This window comes from Taurulus bubalis (assembly GCF_910589615.1).
Source record: "Taurulus bubalis genome assembly, chromosome: 1".
Classification (NCBI taxonomy): Eukaryota; Metazoa; Chordata; class Actinopteri; order Perciformes; family Cottidae; genus Taurulus; species Taurulus bubalis.
This window is the reverse complement of record NC_136589.1, coordinates 28,039,349-28,064,145: the sequence shown is the minus strand read 5'-3', so window position 1 is coordinate 28,064,145 and position 24,797 is coordinate 28,039,349. Positions and strand designations below refer to the sequence as shown.

At 41.0% G+C, this 24,797-nt stretch overlaps 1 protein-coding gene across 6 annotated transcripts; it reads left to right on the top strand.

Annotated features, from left to right (window-relative positions):
* Nucleotides 1-256: 256 nt before the first annotated feature.
* LOC306748682 (abl interactor 1-like) lies at nucleotides 257-22,341 on the top strand (the record flags this gene model as incomplete). Of its 6 annotated transcripts, XM_079231890.1 has the most annotated exons (11): nucleotides 257-373; nucleotides 5,288-5,455; nucleotides 10,548-10,724; nucleotides 13,519-13,533; nucleotides 14,107-14,207; nucleotides 14,481-14,621; nucleotides 16,218-16,318; nucleotides 17,081-17,296; nucleotides 18,965-19,054; nucleotides 21,885-22,070; nucleotides 22,166-22,341. In XM_079231890.1, the coding sequence occupies 11 exons, from the start codon at nucleotides 257-259 to the stop codon at nucleotides 22,339-22,341; spliced, it is 1,488 nt and encodes a 495-aa protein (XP_079088016.1). The 6 variants fall into 6 exon arrangements, with proteins under 6 accessions (XP_079088016.1, XP_079088017.1, XP_079088018.1 ...); XM_079231891.1 differs by lacking the exon at nucleotides 13,519-13,533 and having other exon boundaries at nucleotides 14,104-14,207; nucleotides 16,218-16,306; XM_079231892.1 differs by lacking the exon at nucleotides 17,081-17,296.
* Nucleotides 22,342-24,797: the final 2,456 nt, after the last annotated feature.

Sequence of the window (24,797 nt, the reverse complement as noted above, 5' to 3'; positions counted from 1 at the left end):
TTATTATTTTAGCTTGCATTTATACTGATAGACTCATATGTCATCACAGTGCAATGCCATTGGTCCACTGCTCTTCTCCCTCGGCCTCTCAGCCAATCACAGGCCACCGTCGACAACGTAGCTGCCGTTTGTCACAGGCTATTGTGAATCGGAGGCCAGCGGCCCCACAAAGCCAGGTGGGGGAGCCCCTCTCTCAGCTACACGCCACAGCATCACCGAGAAGGACAGAGAGGAGAGCAATGCGAAGGGATGTAAGATGGCAGAGCTACAAATGCTATTAGAGGAGGAAATCCCTGCCGGTAAAAGAGCCCTTGTAGAAAGCTACCAGAACCTGTCCAAGGTTGCGGAATATTGTGAAAACAATTATGTTCAGGTAAGAGACGACTTTAACGGCCGTTAAATTCGGCGGATTTACCCGCGATCTCCGTCGAGTTTGCGATGCCGTATAGTCACGTTAGAAGTGAGTGAAACCACAGGGACAGGAAACGCTGGTCGGAACGAAAGGGATCCTCAAACCGCTAGCTTCACGTAGTGGCCTCCCCCCTGATATAGTGATTTAGTCAGGCGCGGCTGCGTTTCGTTGTTTTCTCGTTTGGGCTCGTGTTCTCCTGTAAAGGAGAACGTTACTCGGTGTGTCGGGAGCTGCTGGGGGCTTACGGAGGGTGTGTCGTTGTTATGACCGAGTGGTTTTGTCACTGACTGCATTCTCTGATAGGTACCTGTGACAGAATATCATATCGGCTCCCATTTAAATATACAAATAATACATCTAGACGTGAATTATCCTTGTTACGCGTGACGTTTGGGTCACATAACGGCGCTATAAATGAAAAAAACGCAACTTAAATCTATGAAGAGCCATTTTTCCTTGCGCCAGAAATCAATCTAACATCAGCAGAGCTCGTAGGTGATTACTAATACGTTATAAACGTACTCCAGAGTCACTATATACTCAGTGAAACTGTCGCATATCGAGTAAAGCCCGATACTCACAAGCACAGAGATATACTGTAGTCCTTCTTATTAGCCAGTAACATATAGACTCCAAGCATCTCTCAACTGTTAGGGTGCTTATTAGTGGATATCAATATGTAGGTCAAGTCCTGAAAGACTTGCGAAAAAACACAAGTCATTGAGGACTCAAGATGTGTAGTGCAGCTACTCATGATGCAGACTGTGTTTGCTACAGTGCTGAAAACATGGCTCCAGAGCATGTCCATGGATCATTTGCTTGTAATCAAATGCCTGGTGCAGGTTGATGATATGTGTGTCTGATGCTTTTGTACAGACTGAATGTTAAATCAGTGTCAGTCAGGAAAAGTATTTATCAGAAGCAGTGGCTCCTAAACTGGGGACAAACCCATGGACCTGCAAGGGACCATACCAGTTTCACTTATTATTTTATTAATTTAATTGGAAGTTTTTGAAGAGAACCATTATTACTAGCTAGTGTTATTTCCTCACCCTCAAAACAAAATGTTTATCAGTTGTGTCTATGTTCAGCTGCAAAAATGTGCTCCTCAAGTGGGATGGTCTCCCTCAGACACACTCCTAATGATCCAACATGTGTAAAATATGTGCAAAAAAGTGTTGGGATTTCTAGCCTGAAGAACCCTGCTACTTTGCTCCAGTGATGGATTCATTTAATGTGTGGGTGAGAGCGTGAGTTTACACCGTAAACCATCACTAGGTTCAATGATCTGCTGTGAACAGCAGAGTCTGCTGACAGACCAGCACACACCAGAAACCCCACTGTGCTCCAGCATGGTAACATTTTAACTGTGCTGCTGAGAAAGCCCACAGTTTGCTGTAATAACACGTCAGATTGCTTTGCCTTGCTTGTCATCAGAAAAGCAATGTGGGTTACACTACTTGAATGCACATGTAGATGATGAAAAGCTTGCACAGCTCTATGTTGCAGTGTACTCACCCAATATCATTATGCAGAAAGGTACCTGATGCATTTTGACATGAGCTCAAAGGATTGTGTTATTAAGTTATCTAAGGTCTCACAGGTACAATTCAGTTGACAGTTTTGAAAGAAATGTCATGCTTCTGTCGGTAAACTTATATATTATTAGAAGACATATTGATTCATACATGTTCACTATGGATGTTTTACATTTCAGTAATTTGGATTATTGTATGGACTGAATGATAATTTGTCAGGAACACCAGGTTGATAGCTTTACCCTTTTGTGTCACTACCAGGCAGCAGTGTATGTGGTTGTGTTCATAAACTTGATGGGTTGATGCTGCGTTTCATCCCCTTCTCTGTTGATCTCAGAGGTCTGTACTATAGTGTCACCTTCTGCTTCAATATCTAGAATTATGTCTGGAATATGAAGATGCATGTATGCCGCTTCCCCCGAAGAATGATTTCTTTGGGGACATTCAAACGATGATCCATAATCTCACATGCATATGAATCCACTTGACAAACACAACAGGGAATTAAGAGTAAACTGTGCAAGTCATTATAGCATATACTCAGGCTGTGAGCAGTAATATTGGCCTGCAATATGTTTCGGCAATACAGCTCTAAATTCAACATTTTATAAATGCAGTTCATGCATTTACAGTATCAACCAGAATAGCATAATCTCTCAAAATACCATACTGCCAGTGATATGCCCTGATATGTAAATCCACTCTTATTCTGCAGGAGGAAAAAAAAAAGAGTTTTATTCTTGGATGAGATTTTTTTAAATTGGCCAATGAAAAGCTGTCACCTACAAAATGATGGTTGGCATGAAAGCAGAACTCCGCTTTGTTGGTACCTTTCTTAAGGTCTTTGTATACTAAAATAGCAACTATTTAGATGATATCTGTGCTAACATTGAAGAGTGCTGTTTTTGGATGGTCCTTTGCTGCTATTTCTGTGTAAATGGGTCTTAACATTTAGGCTTACTGAACAGTACTTCATTTTGTTCCAGTATGTGATTCAAAACCACAAAGTGCCAATCACTTTGAGTTGCATTTTTTTGTAAGGTTTCCGTATTAGTGTTTGTTTCCAGAGAAATCGTGGATGTGTGTGATGAAAGGGGTGTATGATGGAAACCCATTCTGCTTAATATTTCCCTGATGTTGACCCTGCTGAAATCCCCCCTGTCAGCTCACATGAGACCCCTCTGACTCATGGCTGTTTGGTTCATGACTCATGAGGTTCATGATATTCCACTGTCAGACCTGGTGTTCTGTATGATATGGCACCGTTACGCACTACGCATTGTTAGGTTTAGTCTGGTGCTTAACAAAAAATAAATTCCAAATGCAGCTCTTACAAAAAAGCCTTTTGTAAGTTTAAATGAAACATAATAGAAAGACAGAAAGATAACCATATTGAATAATGTGTATTACAAAGATGTGGGGAATTATTACAAAGGGTTTTCTAGTATGCAGGATATTTTCAGACTTTTTAAAAATGAATTTAATTCCGTTATTGGTCTTAACCTCTCGTTTTAATCCCAGTTCACACGTTTTCTTCTTCCATCTCCCTCTCATGCGAGCATTGTTAAAGATAGCAGTGGGTGGCTAACGTTATCTATTATGTGTGTTTTGTACTTCTTTCGAAGTGGCTCATGAGAATAGTAAAATGTGAGGTGTTTTCGTAGTCTGTACGCCCTCGGAAACACAAATCAGCGTTTCCTAAGCTCCGGTATGAGGACCTGTTCCAGTCTACGTGATAACGCTGAGTAAGCAGCATTGTTTCCTCTACACGGGGTGGGCTGACCTGTTAGTGCCACCAGGCACCTGCAACACATGTTGGTGCTGCAGGTGGTTCATTTTTTTGTTCAGTGGTGTCATGATGCAGGTTATTAGCTTCCTGCAACCTCACACAAACCAAATTGCAGCTGGTGAATCAAAGCCAATGTCTTTGTGTCACTGCATGTATGGGATTTTAGATTAGAGCTTTAAAAGTAAAAATAATCATAGTGACTGAACAGCTTAAGCATATAGTTTAACAGATCTAACCCGATGGGTTTAAATGTTTTTAAAGCAATAGCTTGAGACTAGTTTGAGTGAGATGGGAGTTTGATACCACTTTCATATCTGCCTGTTTATCTGTAAGCATGAAACCAGAACCACGAGATGATTAGCTCAGAAATATAAAACAGGGAGGGTGTTGCAGCACGTAACTTCCTGTGCAACCACAAATTGTTGTCACATTTCTTTTTTCGTGCATTATGTTATTAAGTTAGCATTAGAGATACTGTTACGTAGGCTTATTTTTGTTGTTGAAAGAATAAAGCTAGCTTGAAGAATCAAACTTGGAAGTAAGGGTACTACTTCCAAGTTGTTATGATAAGCTATGCTTATTGTTGTCTGGCCTCTAGCAACATACTTAATGCAGAGGTGAGAGTGATATTTCACTTCTCGTCTAACTCTCGGCAAGAAAGTGAATACGCCTGTTCCCTAAAATATACATTTGCCTTTACATAGTAGGTAGCAAGTCATACACTGAAGTACCTTTTTATATATATATATTTCATTTATTAAGCACCAACGTTTCTTTATCAGTCAAACAGTTGTTTTAATGTGTTGAATCCACATTATAGCTACTATGCATGATGTTTATTGCACACTCCAGACTATTGTAAAACAAGGATGCTACTCTGATTTAACGCACAGCTTCTTTGCTTGAATAAGTCACAGTCACAGCAAACATCTGCAGGTCAAATTGTTAGTTTGTTTTGGCTTTTAGTGAAATAAATTTGTTTAAAATGTGGTCGTCATTTTATCATTTCATAGACTAATTGAGGAATGTATTAATGAAAAAGAGATGGGATCCGTTATATTGACAGTAATTGCTAGTTGTAATCCTGCACCCAGTTTCCCTGTTGGACTGGTTCTCTGTGTAGCTGCATTACCCCTGTTTCGTTTCCAAACTATAAATATGTCCATTCAGGCCCTTTGCTATTTAAAGGCATCCAGAAACAGATGGTTTGCACAGCCGGGTGGATATTTGGGATCCCAGGAAATGTCTTGGCATTCCGGCTCCCTTGGCTCAACTTCCACCATGCACCTGTCCCATGTTGTCCAGCTGGGTTATTCAACACATATTGTTGTCCAATTCCAGGCTGCTTTGCATCCACAAAGTAATTCCAGATCTTAATTTATGAATGGTCCTGACGAGAGTTCAGCCTTTCCTCTTGAGTTTGTTGGAGCTCCTACCTTACTTCCCTCTGCCAACTTCTCTATTTCTTCCACCCCACACATCCTTCCACTGATTATGACTGACTTGTGTTTTCTCTTCCTCTCTTTCCTTCTTTCCTCTTTCTGCCAGGCTCAAGACAAGAAGAAGGCCCTGGAGGAGACCAAGGCCTACACCACCCAGTCTCTGGCCAGCGTGGCCTACCAGATCAACGCCTTAGCTAACAATGTGCTGCAGCTGCTGGACATCCAGGCCTCGCAACTGCGACGCATGGAGTCCTCCATCAACCACATCTCCCAGGTCAGGTACACACCACAGCGCTGGAAGATGCTCATACCCTATGGATGCATACATTGCATTTATGTAAATGCATAATGTCCAGGATCTTTATTTACCTGACGGCAAGGAGAGCAAAGCCTTTTTTTGGACAAAAGCCTGTATTACACTTTAGGGGGACGTCTCCCTGTTTGTAGATCTACTCTTGTTTTACTTTGCTATTGATGCTTTTTGAAGTTGAAGCAAACTCATAACATCCTCCATGTTTACCTGTTGTCCCAAAATCCATGATCATGTACATTTTACAACTTTTTCATTGACGAATTGTTTCGCCCCCTTTCCGAAATGAGTACTATTAGTGGATCAAGGTGTGGTTTTTGAGGATTGTCATCTGAGGATTAAACCTATTTGAGTACAATCAAGTACAAACCTGCTGGTATTGTCCTGTCTCATAGTGACACATATTCACACTTTATAAAGACAGACAGATATGGCAGGGGCATGGATCATGCTGGAGCTGCCATACCGCCACAGCCCCTCTTGCTCTTGCCTCAGCAGTTCTCTCTCTCTCTCTCTCTCTCTCTCTCTCTCTCCCCCTCTATCTCCCCCCCTCTCTCTCTCTCTCTCTCTCTCTCTCTCTCTCTCTCTCTCTCTCTCTCTTTCTCTCTCTTTCCCTCTGTCTGCATTTCACAAGGCCACCGTGCCTGTCAGCCAGTGAATGTCCCCGCCGGTCCCCGTGTGCTTCATTAAGCCTGTCAGGGATGAACTGAAATCCTGACGCCAGCTCTCTCGCCTGGTTAGCATGTTCAGCTTCCACTTTTCTCCAAAGGCTGCAGGATGGAGTACAGTCAGGTGAAGTCTAATGAAGTTGATATTTCTGCCTCAAATACAACAGCTCTATCAGGACTTGTAACCACACTGGTGTGAACACTGGGCAGCCCCTCAGTACAGTAACTCTGAAGCCAGCCTGGTCACTTCACTGTAGTTGGTATTGAGTCAATCAAGGGAGGGACTTCCATCGGCCCCAGTCTATCCATCATATTTAAAATACAGTACTTCTTTTTCACAGCAGTCCTTTTGATTGTTAAAGCTCAGGTGGAATTAATAACATTAACAATGGCTCCATTACATATGAGAGTACCAGTGAAGCCAATATGCACAACACTAGAGCTGTAGAACAGGTCAAGCTAACCGGATACAGCTGTCATTAAAGCTATTTATTTATTTACACCTGTACTTTTCATAAAAAGGTATACTTGATGAAAGGCAATCCAACAGACATGGGTGCATGGCAATTCTTATATATAAAGTATTACTCATATCTAGATGCATCTCAATGTAAATGTCTCTCACAGGTAGAGAAAAGTTAATTTACTTTAAGATACATCTCATGCAGGTATGCCACCAGGGCTTTGATTAATTACTTTGGTGCTGACGCTTCCGAGAAATTAAATTTTATCTTGCTTAGTTGTGCCAGGTGTTTTTCTGCCTCACACATTTATGTGCTGAAAGAGTTAAATGGGATTAGAAAGTGAAGGTAGCCAAGCATTGCTGCCAAATCCAAAGCCCCATCTCTGTAGGATTTAAATGCTGCAGTGGAGGTCACAAAGTTCTACCAGAAATGCCACTAAATGCAAAACTACAGCAGGTTTTAAAAAAGCAGAGCTGTTGCACTGCGAGGGATTGTGCTGCGATACAAAACAAGTACCTTCCTATAAGTCTCTTTACTCCTCTTTTCAATTTCCCTGAATCCTGCAGATTGTTGTCTGTTTTTTTTCTCCATCTGATCCCTATTTCTCTGAAGTAGTTGTCATTCATCAGCTCAATGACCCACTTGTGCCTCTGTCTGGTCCATTTCGACTGGCCAAATCCTCTCAAGTGCAGGATGTACCAAGAATCATATCTTAGGGTAAATTCAAAAATGATAATGACACTGATGCAGGCAATTGTGAGGTTTCATTCATAACTCCAGAATATCATTTCTACTGCCAAATTGGCTGAATTTGTGGACGTGTTACTGAGCCATATATGAGATCATTGATGTATGACATCACTGACATGCCTCGCAGTTCAATACAGACTGCACCCTATTTTCCTCTCGCCAATAACACTTCAACAAGTTGTTACAACTGCACTGCAGAAGCCAATCATTTGCTAAAACACAGATGTATTAGGCTGCAACTAGGATATAGATCCAGTAGTGAAAGTTGCAGCTGTGGTTGTGGTTGCACACTGCAGTGGTTGAGCAGACAGCCGGAAGTTTATTGGAGTAAAGATATTACAAAAGAGAGAGCACAGAGGTCTGTCATCAATGATTAGGATTACAGGACCGAACTTTGTTTTTAGTAATGCTTGTGTAGAGGAAATACTGAGTCCAGTCATTACCTGCACATGTGTGCCATGCTTTCTGCACTGCTGCTTCAGCTGTACCTCACTGTCAAGAGTAACTCTGGATGCTACTTTAATGTTTTTACAGTATAGACACAAGATTGATTGTGATAGTTTTGTAAAAGTTACCATTTTAAATGATGTTGGCTTGAATCTCGAAAAAAAAAATGTTCTCTGCATCCATCCCTTCCCCACTTTCTTTTTACATTTCTTCGTGATCATGACACACATGCCTTTCTGGCCTTCTGAGTTTTGTTCTCAATTTCTCTAATCTGCGCTTCACCTCTACTCGCCTATCACCGGCAGGAAATAGGCGTGTTTTTTTTTTTTTTCTTCTTACTTCCCAGCTGAAGCTGGGCGTGTCGCCCTCAGTTTCCTCTCCTAAAAAAGAGCCTTGCGTGTTTTCTATATATATCTCACACGCAGCAGCACACAGACTTCATGTCAAAGAGAGTTCTGCACAGCAGCCGAGTGCGACGGGCGTGGGTCAACTTCACAACACCTATCAGACTTTCCATCTCTCAGTTGGATTCTTCATCTCCCCAGAGAGAGGCTATGGCTGAGTGGTGATTGATGTGTGACCTTGTTGCTGTTTGGGACACAGATTTAGGCATTCTGATTTCAGTCTATAACACAAGTCTAGATACCGACACAGACTCACACACACACACACACACACACACACACACACACACACACACACACACACAAACCCCTACGTTTCGTTTAGCTTCCCCTCCCTCCTTTAATCCCTCACTCTTTCAACTTTCATTTATCATTCACAAATTGAAGGCCAGTCCTAAGGCTGCGGTCCTGCTGTGAGTGATAATGACTGTAATCGCAGAAGAAATGGAGGTCACTGGAATGTTCTCTTGCTTCTAGTGCGAGAGGTTAAAGTAGAGCTTCGTCAAATGGGCCCCAGGCTGCAGGCCAGTACAGCAGAATAGTGGGTCAGTATAGTTCAAAGGATGAACCTGGAGTGTGTATCCAAGCAGTGGGAGGTTGGAGGATTTAAAACCCGCAAAGGAATAAACTGGGTGAATTTCTAAACTGTCATTACTTTGATAATCTTGTTTTATCCACACACATGTTAATTTAGTTTCTCTCTGTTGCTAACCGATGTCACACAACGGTGGACTCAATCACGGTATGAATAACTCAGTGGAGCGGGTAGCAGCAATTGTTCCTGCAGATTCTCATATAGGGCTGCAACTAACGATTATTTTAATAATCGATTAATCGGTTGATTATTTTTTCGATTAATCGATGAATCGGATAAAAAAACAAAAAAACATTAATTTCCAACCCTTTATTCAAAAACAGAACTGACAGTGTTAAGAAAGCACAAACAGGTTGCTCCTTGAACATCCCTGAGCTGTTAATTAAAAAAATAAAATAAAAATGGACTAACACTAAAAACATACACATGTATGCTTTACATCTGCCAAATGTGAGCCCTTTTCACTGTAATTGATCTCCTTGGAGCAGAGGCTGCTTTAGCATGCCCTGCTTTATCAATATGTATGAAACACTGGGACAGTGGGAAGCTGTACTGCTCCTCTCACATCTGTTTGGACCTCGACCTGCCTTAAACTCTTTCATTCACATCATCTGATCAATATCTGGGTCTCTTATGACCACGACATCACGTTGTTGGCTAAGCCCAACTACGTGATTTGCTTCATTCTACTTTGAGTAAAAAAATAAAAACCTGCAGCCAGATCCGCCGGTGTGCCGGTTTAACGTTAACGAGTGACTGCGTGAACTGAACCAGACCAGGGGGTAACGGCATGTTTCATCACGTTAAGCAAGACTGAACTGTAACGGAACATAACGGAACTTTAACGCCAACACTAGCCAAACACGTTAGCTAACGTGATAGCAAGCTGACTAGCTTACATTAAAAACAAGTTTGAGGGAAATTAAGAGCTGGAGACATCTTTACTCTGATTTGCCAAGACTTGACACGTCAAAGATGTTCTATTTTTGCGAAGATCAAGATCTAAACTTTTCTCAGTGTCTCACTCCAATCTCAGACACGCTGGCAGGCTAGTTGCTCTGCACCAGGGTTTTTTTCTCTGCGACTTATTGACTGGCGTAATAATCGAATCGAATCGACAACGAATCGATAATGAAATGTGTTGCCAACACTTTTGATAATCGAATTTTATCGATTAGTTGTTGCAGCCCTATTCTCATATAAAACAGTATTGAATGGGTCTCAAAAAATTGTAAATATTTTAATAATAAATATGCTTAAATAGAAACAAAATATAGTCATTATAAATATGCTTGAATAAAAAGGTGAGAGTGAGTCCTGTCAGGTGATCTTATTTCAAACCTGGCCGTGTTCTTCCTGTTGTAGTCATTTAGGATGGGATCTGAAATATATAAATGTACAATACAATCTCACCAGGGAGGTGAGGTGATTATGCCCCCTGAGCTCCTGGGAGGCTTTTAATGTGAAACAGATGGAGGGAGTATTGGGTTTGCATTAAAAGCAAATAAGTGCAACAAGCACACGGAGGCCTTTTCATGAAATATAATCCAATCTCTCCTCTCTCGACAAAACAGGGGGAAGTATAAATCTTATATGTCTGTGATCATAATCCGTCTAAAATAAATGCAATGCAAAACATTTTTTGGAGCATTTGCAATATGAAGAGTAAACCCTTAAAGCCTGTTGTACCCCACCACTCATGTTCTCCTTAATTTCTCTCTCCTGCAGACGGTGGATATCCACAAGGAGAAGGTGGCACGTCGAGAGATCGGCATCCTGACCACAAATAAGAACACTGCACGCACACACAAGATCATCGCCCCTGGCAACATGGAGCGGCCGGTGCGCTATATCCGAAAGCCCATCGACTACACACTGCTGGACGACGTGGGACACGGCGTCAAAGTAAGAAAGATATCAGTCATTTTGTCAAAAGTATGTTCCTCATATAAGACTAATTTACTAATATGAAGAGGACCCGAGTTTCTGTCCACTTTTTAGTTACTGCTTTTCAAAGAGCACTTCCACACTATTCTCGCTTCACCACAAGCAGTGTTGCAGCTAAATCCCAAAGTCATTACGTGGATGTATCATCTGGATTTCCAATGATAATCAATTTTGGAAGACGGGAAAACACATACCTAGTCGAGTTCACACTTTCCTTTTTCATGTGAACAAGCTGGCTGTCTCTTCACTCACGCTGCAAGCCGATCAATACACCGGCCTTTCAGTTAATTAAGTCCAGAAACACAGAGAAGTGTTTCAAACACTCGCCCTAGAATGACATGTGAAGTGGCTAAAAGGAAATCTGTGGTTGTCAGAGATTTCATTTATGCCCATTAACAACGTCCTCAGCTGGAAGTTAATGAGGACGTGTCTTGCACAGTGTGAGTAAAAGAGACATATTGGCCAAGTGCTACACACCATCACATCCTCTATTGAAGTGTGTGGAAATATTCTTTCAACCCTTTTCCGGCTCATTCTTCAATTTTTTATTCTCTCTCCCCATGACCCATCTTGCCTTCTCCCCTCTTCTTCTCCTCTTTTATATAACAGTCTGAGTGTTTTTGCTTGTGTATGAGTTTGTATACACACACAGTTGTGGGTATTGATTGCTGGTGTCACACATTTCCGCGGCTTGTTTGAGTTGTCCTCCTCATGCCTCTCGCCCTGTCTGTCTCTGTTGAGATAGCGTCTGTCCGCTGATTTTCAAACATCCGCTTATTGGAATTCAAAAGCCAGTGTTTCCTCCTGTGAGAGCTGGCTCACACTGACACAGATTTGGCGTGGCCCACTATGCAAATGAAGCATCATTCATGGATGCTGCAAAGGATGGATCTCTGCAGAAATCAGTGCAGATGCTAGAATGTTACTAGTTATTTTCATGGATTTGCAGACAGGAATGTATAATATCCCAATTCCATATTTTCAGACCTCTCTCTCTCTCTCTCTCTCTCTCTCTCTCTCTCTCTCTCTCTCTCATGTTTGTGAATAATTCACAGAGAGATTTATATAATTTCATACTCACTCCTGCGGACCGAAAGAAAGAAATGTAAAGTATTCTGAGAAGTATATAGCAATGCATGTGTATGGGTGTATTTGTCGGTGTATTTGTTTATGGTGTGTTCCTACTTAGTTGGGGAATGGCAGCTTATCAGCGCTCCATGGTTCCAGCCTATTTCCTCCTTGTAGCGGTGGGTTCCCTTGAGCGTTCAAGCCGTGATCATCACCTTTCTGCTTTTCATCCACATAACTCGGGGAAGCCACCCATGGATAGTTGGGAAGTCAGACTTGGGCATGGAAAGAGCATTTACTGTGCTCACCCCTCCACTTTAACAGCCTTTATTGGCATTACTGGTAGTTACCAGGGTGACATTGTTTCGACTACATTACAGCCACTCCGATAGTCTGAGCATCTCGCTGCTGTTATTTATGACCTTGCCGTGCTTTACTGCCCAGGTTTTTCTTCTTCAGCACAGCTGCATGTAGCTCAGGCACTGCTCATTATTTCTAGTGTTTAGAGATTTAGGCATTCTGATTGCAGTCTATAACACAAGTCTAGATACCGACACACACACACACACACACACACACACACACACACACACACACACACACACACACACACACACACACACAGGGTTGGTGAGTAGTGTCACGCTGCGTGTTTGATCTCGAGCGCAGTTGTGTTTTCACCTTTTTTGGCTCCTATTATTCAAACTTTACCAAGTAGCACAAAAGGAAGTTATTTCTTCCTGTTCGTTGCGTAAAACCTAAATTGGGTTGTTTGGTGTGGGTTTGATTTCTGGCAGGCAGCTGAGTGTAAATGTGAGTGACTGATATTGCTGATGATTAAAAGATAATGTGCCAGATATTGTGAGACATTTTTTTAATCAAATGTGACTCAAGATGAGTTAAGAATACGATTAGTGTTGAAATAGTTAGTTGATTATTCAATTAGTTGAAAATTAATTACCAACCAATTTAATAATTATTTAAAATAACCAATTAATCATTTCAGTAATTTTTTTCAAATAAAATCACTAAAAACGCTTCAGCTCTAAATGTGATGAAACCTGTTAATGTTCTATTAAATAACATTAGGTTACGTCTTTAAGACAATGGTAATTTGGCTTGTATTGTCATTATATATTTATTATTTAGTATCATTAAATCACCAGAGAAAAATAATACTGTCTAAAATAATGATCCCTTATTGATGTAATTTATCTTTGCTCAGTGTGTTGACGTTGGGACCTGCACGATTTTCCAAGGGTTTTCCCAAACACACATATGCAACACACTAGCAACTGACACAAACATCACACATTAGAAAGGAATAGACCCTTGACTCAAACAGAGTTTCAGCCCCTCATCTTTTCAGCATGTGGCCAGCTCGCCAATTCAAACCACACAAGTCTCGAGGCAACATGGGTAACTTTGACTGGCAGGCTTATTTTTAGCCATGTTTCATTAGATTCTCTTTGGTGTCCTACTCATTTGCCGTCTTATTTTATTATTCACGATGCTCTTCTTAAACTTTATATACTGTATATAAATATGTACAGTATTAATTACGAATACATGGGGTTCTTGCATACTGCTTAAATATCACACTTGCTTTCACTAAACTCACTTTGACCATTAACCAATGAGCATATCTTGTTTTCTGTCTTCCTTTTTGCCTGCTTGCACTCAGTGGCTTAAGGCCAAGGTAAGAGATTGTTGTATTTCTCTTATTTTTCTTTCATTTGTAAAAACATTTACATGAATTTTAGATTTTGATAACCTGCGATTAAGCTTTTATTGAACAAATATGATTCCATGAAAAAGCTGATTTATTATGATGCTATAAAGCACTATCATTACACCGACTGTATCTCTTGTTTCCTGTTTAACATTCACAAAGTCACTATTTGTCATTGATTAACTTGAATTTAATTCTGAGTATAAGTAGTAGCGAGTATAAACCTGGTGTGAAATTCTACCATGAATATGCTTTAGGTTCAACTCTATATGTATGTTACAGTAAATGCAGAAAAATGGTAAAAGGAGATAGGAAAAGCATATTCTTATCTCCTTTTATATCTTCATCCACAAAGGCAGCCAGTCTCCTACATAGTGCTGCCTTCTGTTCGCTTTTGAACAAAATTCAAGTTTGGCTTAGTCTTTATGGGTTTAAGTGACTCCTCCTCGGCCTAAATATTCACTGGCAGGGCAAACACTGGTGTCAGCTCCTCAGATTATACAAAAATAATGTTTTAACTTCTCTTTGCTCCTCTAGCAACATGGGAACAATGCGGCAGGACGGGGAGGGGCACTTTCCAGGACCACCCCGCCCTCACAGAAACCCCCAAGCCCCCCCATGGCTGGTCGTGGTACCCTGGGGTAAGAACATACAGCTTTAGTAGTCATTTTAAAAATGTTTCTCTGCATATGTATTCTTGCACAAACCGAAAAAAAATTATATTATACCTTTTATATGTTAATACTGTCAGTTTGAGACTAGTCCTACATTACACAGTGGTTGTCATAAACACAAGGACCACCTGACCATGGTTCCATAAACAATGTCTGTAAAAGCACAAAGTACCTCCTCTCACTTCATGAAAACACTGAGAAGTAAGTGTGTCCTCTTTGGCTGTGTTTATCTGTATCCAGGCGTAACACTCCCTACAAGACCCTGGAACCAGTGAAGCCTCCAGTGGTGCCCAATGACTACATGACGAGCCCGGCCCGACTGGGCAACCAGCACAGCCCCGCACGCACAGCCTCGCTCAACCAGAGGCCCCGGACACACAGGTAGCATAGTCCCTCCGTTCTTGGACCTGGAATTGACACGCAATCTGTGTTCGGGCACCTTAACACTCTGAATGTATTGCTGCAAAGCTGTGAACCACATTAGTGCGAGACCAATTTGGCCATGCACTACAATTCACGTTAAACTAGAATTCATGCAAATATTTGTTGCCCTTTTCATACACACATTTTTGACCCTTCATAGTAGTAAAATCACAGCTGTTACTTATAACCAATGTCTGTGTTCTACTTAAGTGACCTAGTATGACAGTGAGTCACCATGCACAAAAGGCCCATTTTACAGCAGCCAATTTGACATGTCATAGCAGGGTAAACACAGGTGCAATTGATACACATAATGGTCCCATTGTATTTAGTCTGTAACAGCCACTCCAGTGAGCCAGCATACACAATACCAAGGCGTAACAGGGCAATAATTAATTACACCTGTGTTAACCCTGCTATGACAGGGGGAAGGACTACACTAGGACACTAAAGCAGATCAAGGAATCTAGCCGTCATTCATTTAATTATTTATAACTGTGTGTTTCTTACTGTGATGTCCACATGTCTGTGTTTGTGGCAAAGGCCTCCTGCCTGTGACTTACTTCACTAAAGGCTCTATACACCAGACTTCCTTCCCTCCCCACAGGTGCTTTAGATACAAGCTAATTAGACCTCTCCTCAACACTGTGTGTGCTTAATTGATTGAGACCTCTTTTCTTGTTCTCTCCCGATATGTATAGCTTTAAATGTGTCACGGCTCGGCCAAACTTAATCCTGAGAGAACACGTAATCAATCAGGAGTGAAAACACCTGTGTAACTTTTGACCTTCAACTGCTCAGTTATCGCTGTACTCACTTGATAACTTTATATTCTTAGCTTGTATTTTCTTGTTTTTACTTTGACCAACCGAGTCATTGTTTTCAGTACAGATCCATTCGGCTGGAGCACCAAACATCCATTCATCCATTATTGTACCCATTTATCCACAACAACACAGTGTCAGTGCACCAGAAACCTGGTGCTGGTGTTTGCTAAAATGAAGTCTACATTTCCAATTAAAATATTGTCTATTTTAATATCAGCAGCGAGCTTAAAGCTATTAACTGTTTTTATCCAGTTGCACCAGCCTGAATATAGCTTGGAATTCAACTGTTATCTCTATTTCTTCATTTATTTATTTATTCATTTTCTAATTTCAAAGCAACAACAATTTATACATGTTTAGCTTCACAATCCAGCATCTAAGGCAAAAGTGCAATTACTAATTTAGTCTGAGCTTTAGAGATTTGATCATGGTTCTTTATGCCTTCCAAACAAGCCTTGGCTGTCGTCATGTTGTTTTTCTCACACTGTGTAACTGCAAATGTGACTGTGCGCTCCCCAAATCTGTGCCCAGTATTCATGTGTGAATGTGCCAGACACACAGCATATTCACAGAACCGTGAATGTGTTGCCACAGTGACAAGGATATTGTTATGACAGAATGACACAACATATATAATGTTAGGACATCAAACGCTGTCATGTAATTAAGTTTGTCTCACACTTCCTCTAATGATCACCATAAAGACTCTTTCTAACTCCGTCTGCAGTGGCAGCAGTGGTGGAAGTGGCGGCAGGGAGAACAGTGGAGGCAGTGGGGTTGGTATTCCACTGGCAGTTCCCACCCCCTCCCCTCCCAGTATGGGGCAAGGTGAGTCTCAGCGGCCATACCCTTACTGGTCATCACAGATGTTCACAGTGAGGAGTCACTGCTGGTTACAGTAATACATGCACTCAGATGGACAAGCATCAGGCCAAACAGAAGGGTATACAAGATAATATTATCAACAATACAAAAGAAGTCATACAAAATTAAAGTTACATTCATGTAATCTCACTTAATATTTAAGATATTTCTGTAAATCAGAGAACAACGATCAGCATTTAGCTTTATTCAGGCTTTATCTTAGTGTTTCAGCTTGTGTAAATAACCTGTGAGGAAACATTGCAGGTACACAGAGAAAACTCTGTGTACCTGCAATGTTTTGCAATAGCAAAGGTATAGTCTATGATCAGGTTTTTCAGTTTTCTTTCTCAAACATGCATTACATATACACTGAAGAAACTACTTTTCACGCAAATGTTTGCATCTTGCTGGAAGCAAAGGAAAAAAAATTAAGAGAGAGGGCACTAAAAAGCCAAAAGTATTAAAGTGGTTCAGAACAAGATGAGTGTTTTGCTTGGAAAGGTTTTTTTATTGCACCGTTTTTCTTTTTAGTTATTTATTTAGTGTAAGTAAACTGAATTGAAATGCTCTCATCCTATTATTTCTTCTCACATATTTTATGGAAATATTCTGAAAATGAATGCATACTATTACGAAAACTACTGTTAATGTCAGCAGTAAAAGTGACTTATCAAGCTGAGGTTTTAACACTTTTTTAACACTCACGTCTTCTCTCCTCTCCTGCAGTGGTGATGTCCTCTGCCTCGGTGCCCCAGGGCCCCGGCTTGGGTCCAATACCCATGTCCCAGTTCGGCACCATCTCCCGCCAGATCTCCCGTCACCACTCTTCCACCACCTCCTCGGCCTCCATGGTGTCGGCCACTGGCACCTACCGCCGCGCACCCTCCGTCTCATCCCAGCAGCCCCACATCAACGGTGGTCCTGCCTACCCGCAGAACATAGGTAACTCAGATTCAATACATTTTCATTAATAATGTATGTTCATAAATGGTCTGCTTTACTAGATGGTTGGTGCGTAGGAATAGACTTAACTGATCTGGTGAAACTCACAGATTCAGTACATTTTGGCCACTTCTATGTTTAAAGAAGAGAGGACTCTCGTATTATTGAAATGTCCATTCTTGGCAGTCTATAATTATGTGAAACTGTTAAAAGCGATCCTCTGGGTCTAAAAGATATGCTTGGGCTAGCCCTTCCAGAGGCTAATGAAAATGAATGATGAGCCATAATTACTGAAGTCAGGGTTGTTGAAACCTTCCCACCTCACCACTGCTGTGCAGAGGGTTTCATTGCCATTTGTAATTGAGTTATGCCATTATCACTTTAGTCAGCTGGAGAAGGCTTCATGTTCAGGAGAGAAAGGCAGACAGGAGGCATTTCAGGGCAGTATACACATAAATAGTTGCTAGACACGGGGAAACCCAGGACATATGCATATTCTCTGTCAGAAGATATAATTTATTTTGGCAGGCATCACTCTGAGCCATTCTCTTCTAATGGCTTCTCTCCCTCAAAGGACAAGCATCTTCCTTGGCACAGATAGAGGAGGCTGTTTGTCTTGTCTGGGAGGAGAGAGACAATGATGCAGAGCTGCATCAACCAGGGTCTGTAACTGGGGCAGCGTATGATCTCCGTGATGTCTACTCATTGAAATTTAATTCAAGTGAAATATACTTTCTGGTGGATGTAATAGAAGCCGTTCAGCAGAAAAAGCTAGGCGGGATTTCATTGATCTCTCGGGTGTAGCTGTGGATGGATGTGACTCTGCGGTGAGAGCAGGGTGGAATAATTAGACATTACTGCCCAGTGAGTTTACAGACGGCTTTCCATGACATGTGATTTATGTGCGCTTATGTGACATCATGTCTTCATCAGTCAGGAAACCAGAGTTTGTCTGTTTGTCTGTTCATTTATCTCTTTTTTTTAAAGAAATTGCAGCAAAAAGATGGCACCTATATGGATGCTAGGCTGTTCAGTAGAGAGTGAACTAAATGTAGCATTTGATCCAGACATAGCACTCAGCATGTAATCAGATCATCGACAGATGCTGCAGCTCTACCTGTAAATGCTTTTTTTGAGAACACACATCCCTGCCATGCTATTCGTACCACACAGCTCTTGAGCTGCCACCTTGCCACTGTCATGTCTTTAGGTGTGTGTAGTGCTTTGCAGCTCTTTCGCTGTAGCAGAAACATAATGCTAGCTACCGCCTTTCACTCTTGATGTAAAATGTAAAATGGATGCTGATGAGGTAGATTTCCAGACTGAGATGAGACAAATGCCTTCTTAGCCTAGCTTGAAAAACACAGCACAATAGAACAATGATGTGTAAAAGAGTTGCTCAGCAATGCTTTCTGCACTGTTCCCTCTGTCACAAGCTCTTTGTTTTCTTAAATTCACCTCTCTTTCTCCATTCTGTGTTTGGAATTTATCTCCTCTGTTATGTCTATTTGCTCTTCCCTTGACATTGCCTGTCTCCCTGTCCACCACCTCCATCTCTCTCTCTCTATCTCTCTCTCTCTCTTTCTCTCTCTCTCTCTCTCTCTTTCTCCCTCTCTCTCTCTCGTCTCTCTGCTGCCTTGTCTGCCTCTCCGTGTGTTGCTGCTCCAGTGTCTGTGGCTCCTCCGCCTCCTCCTCCAATGGTCCAGCTGACCCCGCAGATTCCTCTGACCGGCTTTGTTGCCAGAATGCAGGAGAGCAGTAAGTAGAAAATCCATTAAATATGCCCATGCATCGAGTTAAGCAGATATATACATGTGTGAGTTAAATTAAACCCATTATATATGATATATACACACACTCACTTGTGCTGTGCGTTTCCAAAAATCTCAAAGTCTTAAAAAAACAAAACACATTCTTATAAAGATGACTCTTCACATCCACACTCAGCGAAACATTCACGACCGCACAGTTCCACAAAACACACACACAGTATATACTGTAGGTGGGGCTGAACAAAAAACTGAATGTATTAAATGACCTACATTACAAATCTCTGAACGACCTAAATTTACTCCAATCACAATTTTCACAGAATGTACTGAAATAAATGCAGATCTGTTAAATCTATCTTGATATAGATCTTCAGTCCTATTGGTCGTGTTTTAGGTCTCCGTTAATGTGAGCACATACAGAGAGAGGCATCTTTCATCAATGCTCTGAAACTGTCTCATCATCCACACACAGCCTGCCTTTTACACTCTTCCCCATGGCTTGCTACACTCGACACACCTTTTCTTGCACTGTATTTGGGGTCGAGGGGGAGGCTGACTGTCTGTTGCCATGGTGATGGATCACAGAAAGCGTGCGTCCCGTTCTTTCTGTCCACTGAGGAGAGAAAATGTGACCTGATGCCGTCTCCTGATTCACCATTCGCCTGTCTGTGTTTGTCTGGTCAAACGTGATGCGGACTGCCAGCCGAGTACACTACTGGAATATGTCTTAAACTAAGTTTATGGTCTTAAACCGGTAATTAGCACATTTTGATATAAAGGATTGTGAACCTATATCCATTAAGCTTTTGCCTTTTATTCTTCTAAACAGAGGCACACAGGAAGTGAAGCTTGTCACTATTCCTGCCAGAAACAGGGATTGATATGTAACTAGAAAAAGCAGTGGGTATTTAGTATGGCCAGCGATAGCCCCCTCAGGGCCTCAGTAATGTTTTAGCCACTTTAAACACATGCTTTTAAAATGTTTTTAATAGTGAGTTTCTGTCTGCCTAAATTGTAATTTACTATTGATACAGTTTTTTGTCAGATACAGTCCCAACTAGATAGCATGCTGAGACTAAATGTAACGTATGCTGTGTTTACACAGACCTTAAGGGGGCAATGGACTGAACTAATAAAAGACAAGACAGCTTTTGTTATATCGTTAAGCATTTTCAGCTCTTAATGCTTAAAAAGATTAAAAGTCAGTTGTTTGACCAGTGGAGAAAAATGTATGTAAGCAGTTCTCTGGTTCCTTATGCAGTTTGTTTCATTCAAGAGCAGGCTTATGAATTAGTTACACAAGGAGGTGCGGTTTTTCTTTCATCTCTGGTCTTGAATGTGTTTAAAAGACTGTAGCACTAGTGGAAGAGTGGAAGGACCTTGTGTGATTTATTTATTGATCCAGTAAAACACATATCCAGCCAGTAGACCACCTTGTACTTGTATATGCAGAAGGAGATGGTGGGTCCTTTTCTGCTGAACCTTTAGCCTTCAGACACAGAAGCACACTGACTGTATGAGTAAATACACAAAACCGACTCAAGGGAATATACAGGTTGCATGCTTTTAATGCCACTGCTCTTTTCTTTGGGGAAAACTTAAATACAAATCGTACTACTTTGTGAAAGGAGAAGAGGTCATAGTAAAGTGAATAAGAGAGGCTGAAACATCTGAAACATCACTTTTAGGCACCAAAAGTAAAAAATAAAAATAAATAAAAACATAACAAGTTGTCTATTGAGAAAGTAAAAAAAAAAAACTTAATAGATAGCCGTTGGAAATGCTTGGTTTAAATGGGGTGATGAATACACTGAAGGGTGCTACTAGCAGATGTATTACACTGAAGGGTGCTACTAGCGGATGTATTTTTACCAGCAATACTAACAGGGCTGTAGCTGCCATTGAGAACACAGAGGTCCGGGGTTAAGCCACCTGGGGGAGTTGTATTCCACAGTGTTTTAGAATGAACATGATTAAATTTGACTTGGGTTAAGAAACAAATACACTTATATTACACATATTTCCCCAACAGAGTTGTATTCTTTGCGGCGTGTTGAAGGCTTTCAAACAACATTCAGAACTTCATGTTGGGAAGTAGAATTTACAAGAAAATGTAACTGAACAAGTGATTAACTCAGTGTTTAAAAACATTTCCAAAGCATCTGAATAGTAGTAGTAGTAGTAGTAGTAGTAGTAGTAGTAGTTGTAGGAGTAGTAGGAGTAGGAGTCAAGTAGTAGTAGTAGTAATAGTAGTAGTAGTAGTAGTAGTAGTAGTAGTAGTAGTAGTAGTAGTAGTAGTGTAGTAGTAGTAGAAGCTGTAGGGTGACTGCCATACTAAAGAGCAGAAATGACCCAAAGCCGCCCTCTAGTGGACATTTAAATGCATAAGTCTCCACAGTAGCAGGGTTCATAAAGGTTTTTTGTTAGACTTCATAATAGTTGTCAATATGGAAAAATTAATTTGCGAATATGTATGCAAGTTTAAAGTCTAGAAAATAGTTTCTTACAGTCCCGTTGTCCCTCTTCACGGTGATAAATAGTTATAGAATCAAATTCTTGTTCCAGATTGCTTTGCCATGGTGGACCCAGAACACATCCAAACCCACCCAAAAATGAAATAGAATGAATAGAAGAGGTTGTCAAAAAAATAAATAATTTGGAATGGAAATTGAACGCAAACTCTGCTGCGAGAGACACGTTTTGAAATTGTCTGCAGTGACGATGAGATCAGGAGAGCAAACACGTTATCTGTGCACTCCTTCTCGCATGGTTTTCTTCTCTCTGACCCTCCATCTCCCCCACTGTCTCTCTTTCAGTAACAGACAGCCCCGCCCCGCCTCCTCCGCCTCCCCCAGAGGACATGGGTGTGTTTGAGGAGCGCTCTCCCCCTCCTCCCCCCCCACCTGTGGACTACGAGGAAGAGGACGCCGCAGTGGTTCATTACAGCGATCCCTACGCTGACGGAGACCCACACTGGGCCCCCAAGGTTTTTTTAGAGAAAGGTCAGTATCATCTTTCCACTTTAAACAACACTCAACTTAATGTTTGTTTACATTTTTGTAACGATAACTTTTGTTGATCTTTATTTTTCCCCCAGTTGTGGCCATCTATGATTACTGCCAGGACAAGGAGGATGAGCTGTCCTTCATGGAAGGAGCCATCATTTACATAATCAAGAAAAACGATGACGGCTGGTATGAAGGCGTCGCCAACGGCGTCACTGGACTCTTCCCAGGAAACTACGTTGAGTCGATCATGCACTATGCTGACTAAAAACAAAACAAAAACACACCCAGAATGGCAATGCCGTTTTGAGGTAAAACAGTGAGGATGAAGTCAATGAAGTGCCAGGGTGGATTTTCAAATGCTTTTCTTTTGGGAGTGGCGGGGTGAAGGGGGGCTTGTGCTTGCACGGTTTTGTTATGCTCCCAAAAAAAAAAAAAAAAAAAAAAAGTCTTGCACAAAGAAGGAGGGTGCTGAAGCTTTGGAGTGGGGTCTGTTAGTTTACACTGTGGACGAAAGGGAGGAGATAAAGGCCTTTTTGCTACTGCTGTTACATTTCTAGGTCAGTAGCACTTTTCAAACTTTTAACTGTCATGTTTTACGAGGCAAAATATGACAGAGTAATTTCAAGCAATGCCAAGTAGATCTAGATTTAGTGATTTAGTGTATATGCATCCAGTATTTCAGATCCAGACCGTGAAGTATCACTAGGATTTCCTGAATAGATGAGGCGGTGTAGCAGTTTTTAGATAAAATGCTGCGCAGGCGCTGCTCCCCCTTTATTTGCACTGTAGACCAGCAGACCAACCGTTCCCTCCTTTCAAAAACATCCATCATACCTTACAAAAAAAAAAACATCCCGAAAAGGACAAACAGACATCAACAAGTGCATTAGGACACGACTGAATGTTTTATGCCGTCGATGTCCAAATCACAAGATGTTAAAGAGGGAACAAAAGCAACCTCGAGTTGTGTATTTACTATGCTCTCTGTATGTGGGGCTGCCGTCAAAAAGGGTGAACTGAGTGTATAGAATGCATTACGAAAAAAAGACAACCGACTCTTCTTTCTGTTCTCTTGTATATAAACTGTAACGTGAGAAGCTGCAAGTACAGTGCATTTGTCAGATAGTGTGTTTCACCTGTGAGTTTCCATCAGCGTCAGTGGAGGCGATGCCAAGATTGGATGTTGTTTTCAATTGAATTGTTTATTTTTACTTGAATATTCATTTTATTCATCACTCACAGTGCCATTTTAACTTTATCGGAGCAATGTGGCCGTGTATAATTTTTTTTTTTAATGTTCAGTCACCACTATATCATTTTTTATCATTGTCACTGTATTCGGTGATGCTGTCCAGCAACTGTAGCAGAGATTGCTTCCAAATGAGAAGCAGAGGAAGGACTAACCGGTGTGTTTTCATGTTGTTTTCCATTGTCTTGGAATAGCTGCACTGATTAGTTATCAACAACTGTGATGGCTTAATGATTTCCTTCATTGCTTTGGTTTTTATCCAGACGTATCAACTAACCTTTACACTTGTCCGTTCTTTCAGTGGTGTGGTTCTTCACATTGGTGCTCAATAACCGTAATCACCAACCCAAATAACCTCAAACCAAGACTGCTCTAAATACTGTAGAAGTGTAAAAGGGAATCTAAGTCACATTGCTTCATTCCAGAGGATGAACATTTATCAGATTTGATTGTAATCGTCTTCAATCACCTCTGCATTTCAGTGAATGTAGGCCACCCATCAGTAATGTGCTATAGCTAGATCCTGTCTGCTACTTACAGTCTGTTTTTGTAGATCTACACACGGATACAGATACAAGTCTGTGCTACATATGAATGATATCTGCTAACTGCAGTGATGGAATGATTTGCAATCCCGAGGTCTTAAAACCAGTGTCGATATGGAGACTTCTGTTCTGCTACTTTTTTTGCAAAATAAGATGCCTGCTATTGAAAAGTGATTGTTGGTTCAAGTAAAACCCGCTGTCCAATATCATTGAAGCTAATGTTTATCTCAGAATCAATGTTTTTCAACAATCCCCATAAACACAATCATATACACTTTGGGAATAACAGGCTTTGAACACAAACTTTTATTTTGAAATGGATACAGACTTCCTTATGTTGTGAGGAGATTATTATCCAGAGGTAACATTTTCAGGTTTCCACACAGACAATGACTCAAATCAACAGTATTCATTCAGCTCTCTGTGCAACAGAAATATCTAAACATCGTTACAGTGAATGATTTGCCACTACATCCCATTCTTGATTGTATTTTTTCCATCATGAGGTCATTTTTTGTGAGAAAACAATTTTTTCTACCTAATGTATTTCTAGCTTTGCATTCAACTTGTTTTTGTGTCGGATACTGCTGAGGAACGTCCGCGAGCAGTTTGTACGTAAAGGATTAATTTATACTTTTTTCATAGAGAAATCATGAGACAACCACTGATGACTTTGTATTGTTTACCACTTAACGTCTCGCATTTCAGGGCATCACAGGTCAAGGCGCCTTTCTTTGATGTGTGTTTTCTTAATGATGAAACGTGGGTGGGAAAAAAATCTGTAACTTAAGTGTTCATGGGAACAGAAACCAATATTTGTCTTCTCTCAGTTTGTAAATATTATGTGTTCATTGAAATTTATGTACAGTCTTTTTTTAATAAACAGCCCATTGAAACAATGAACACGAGTGTGTGATTTGTGTGTCG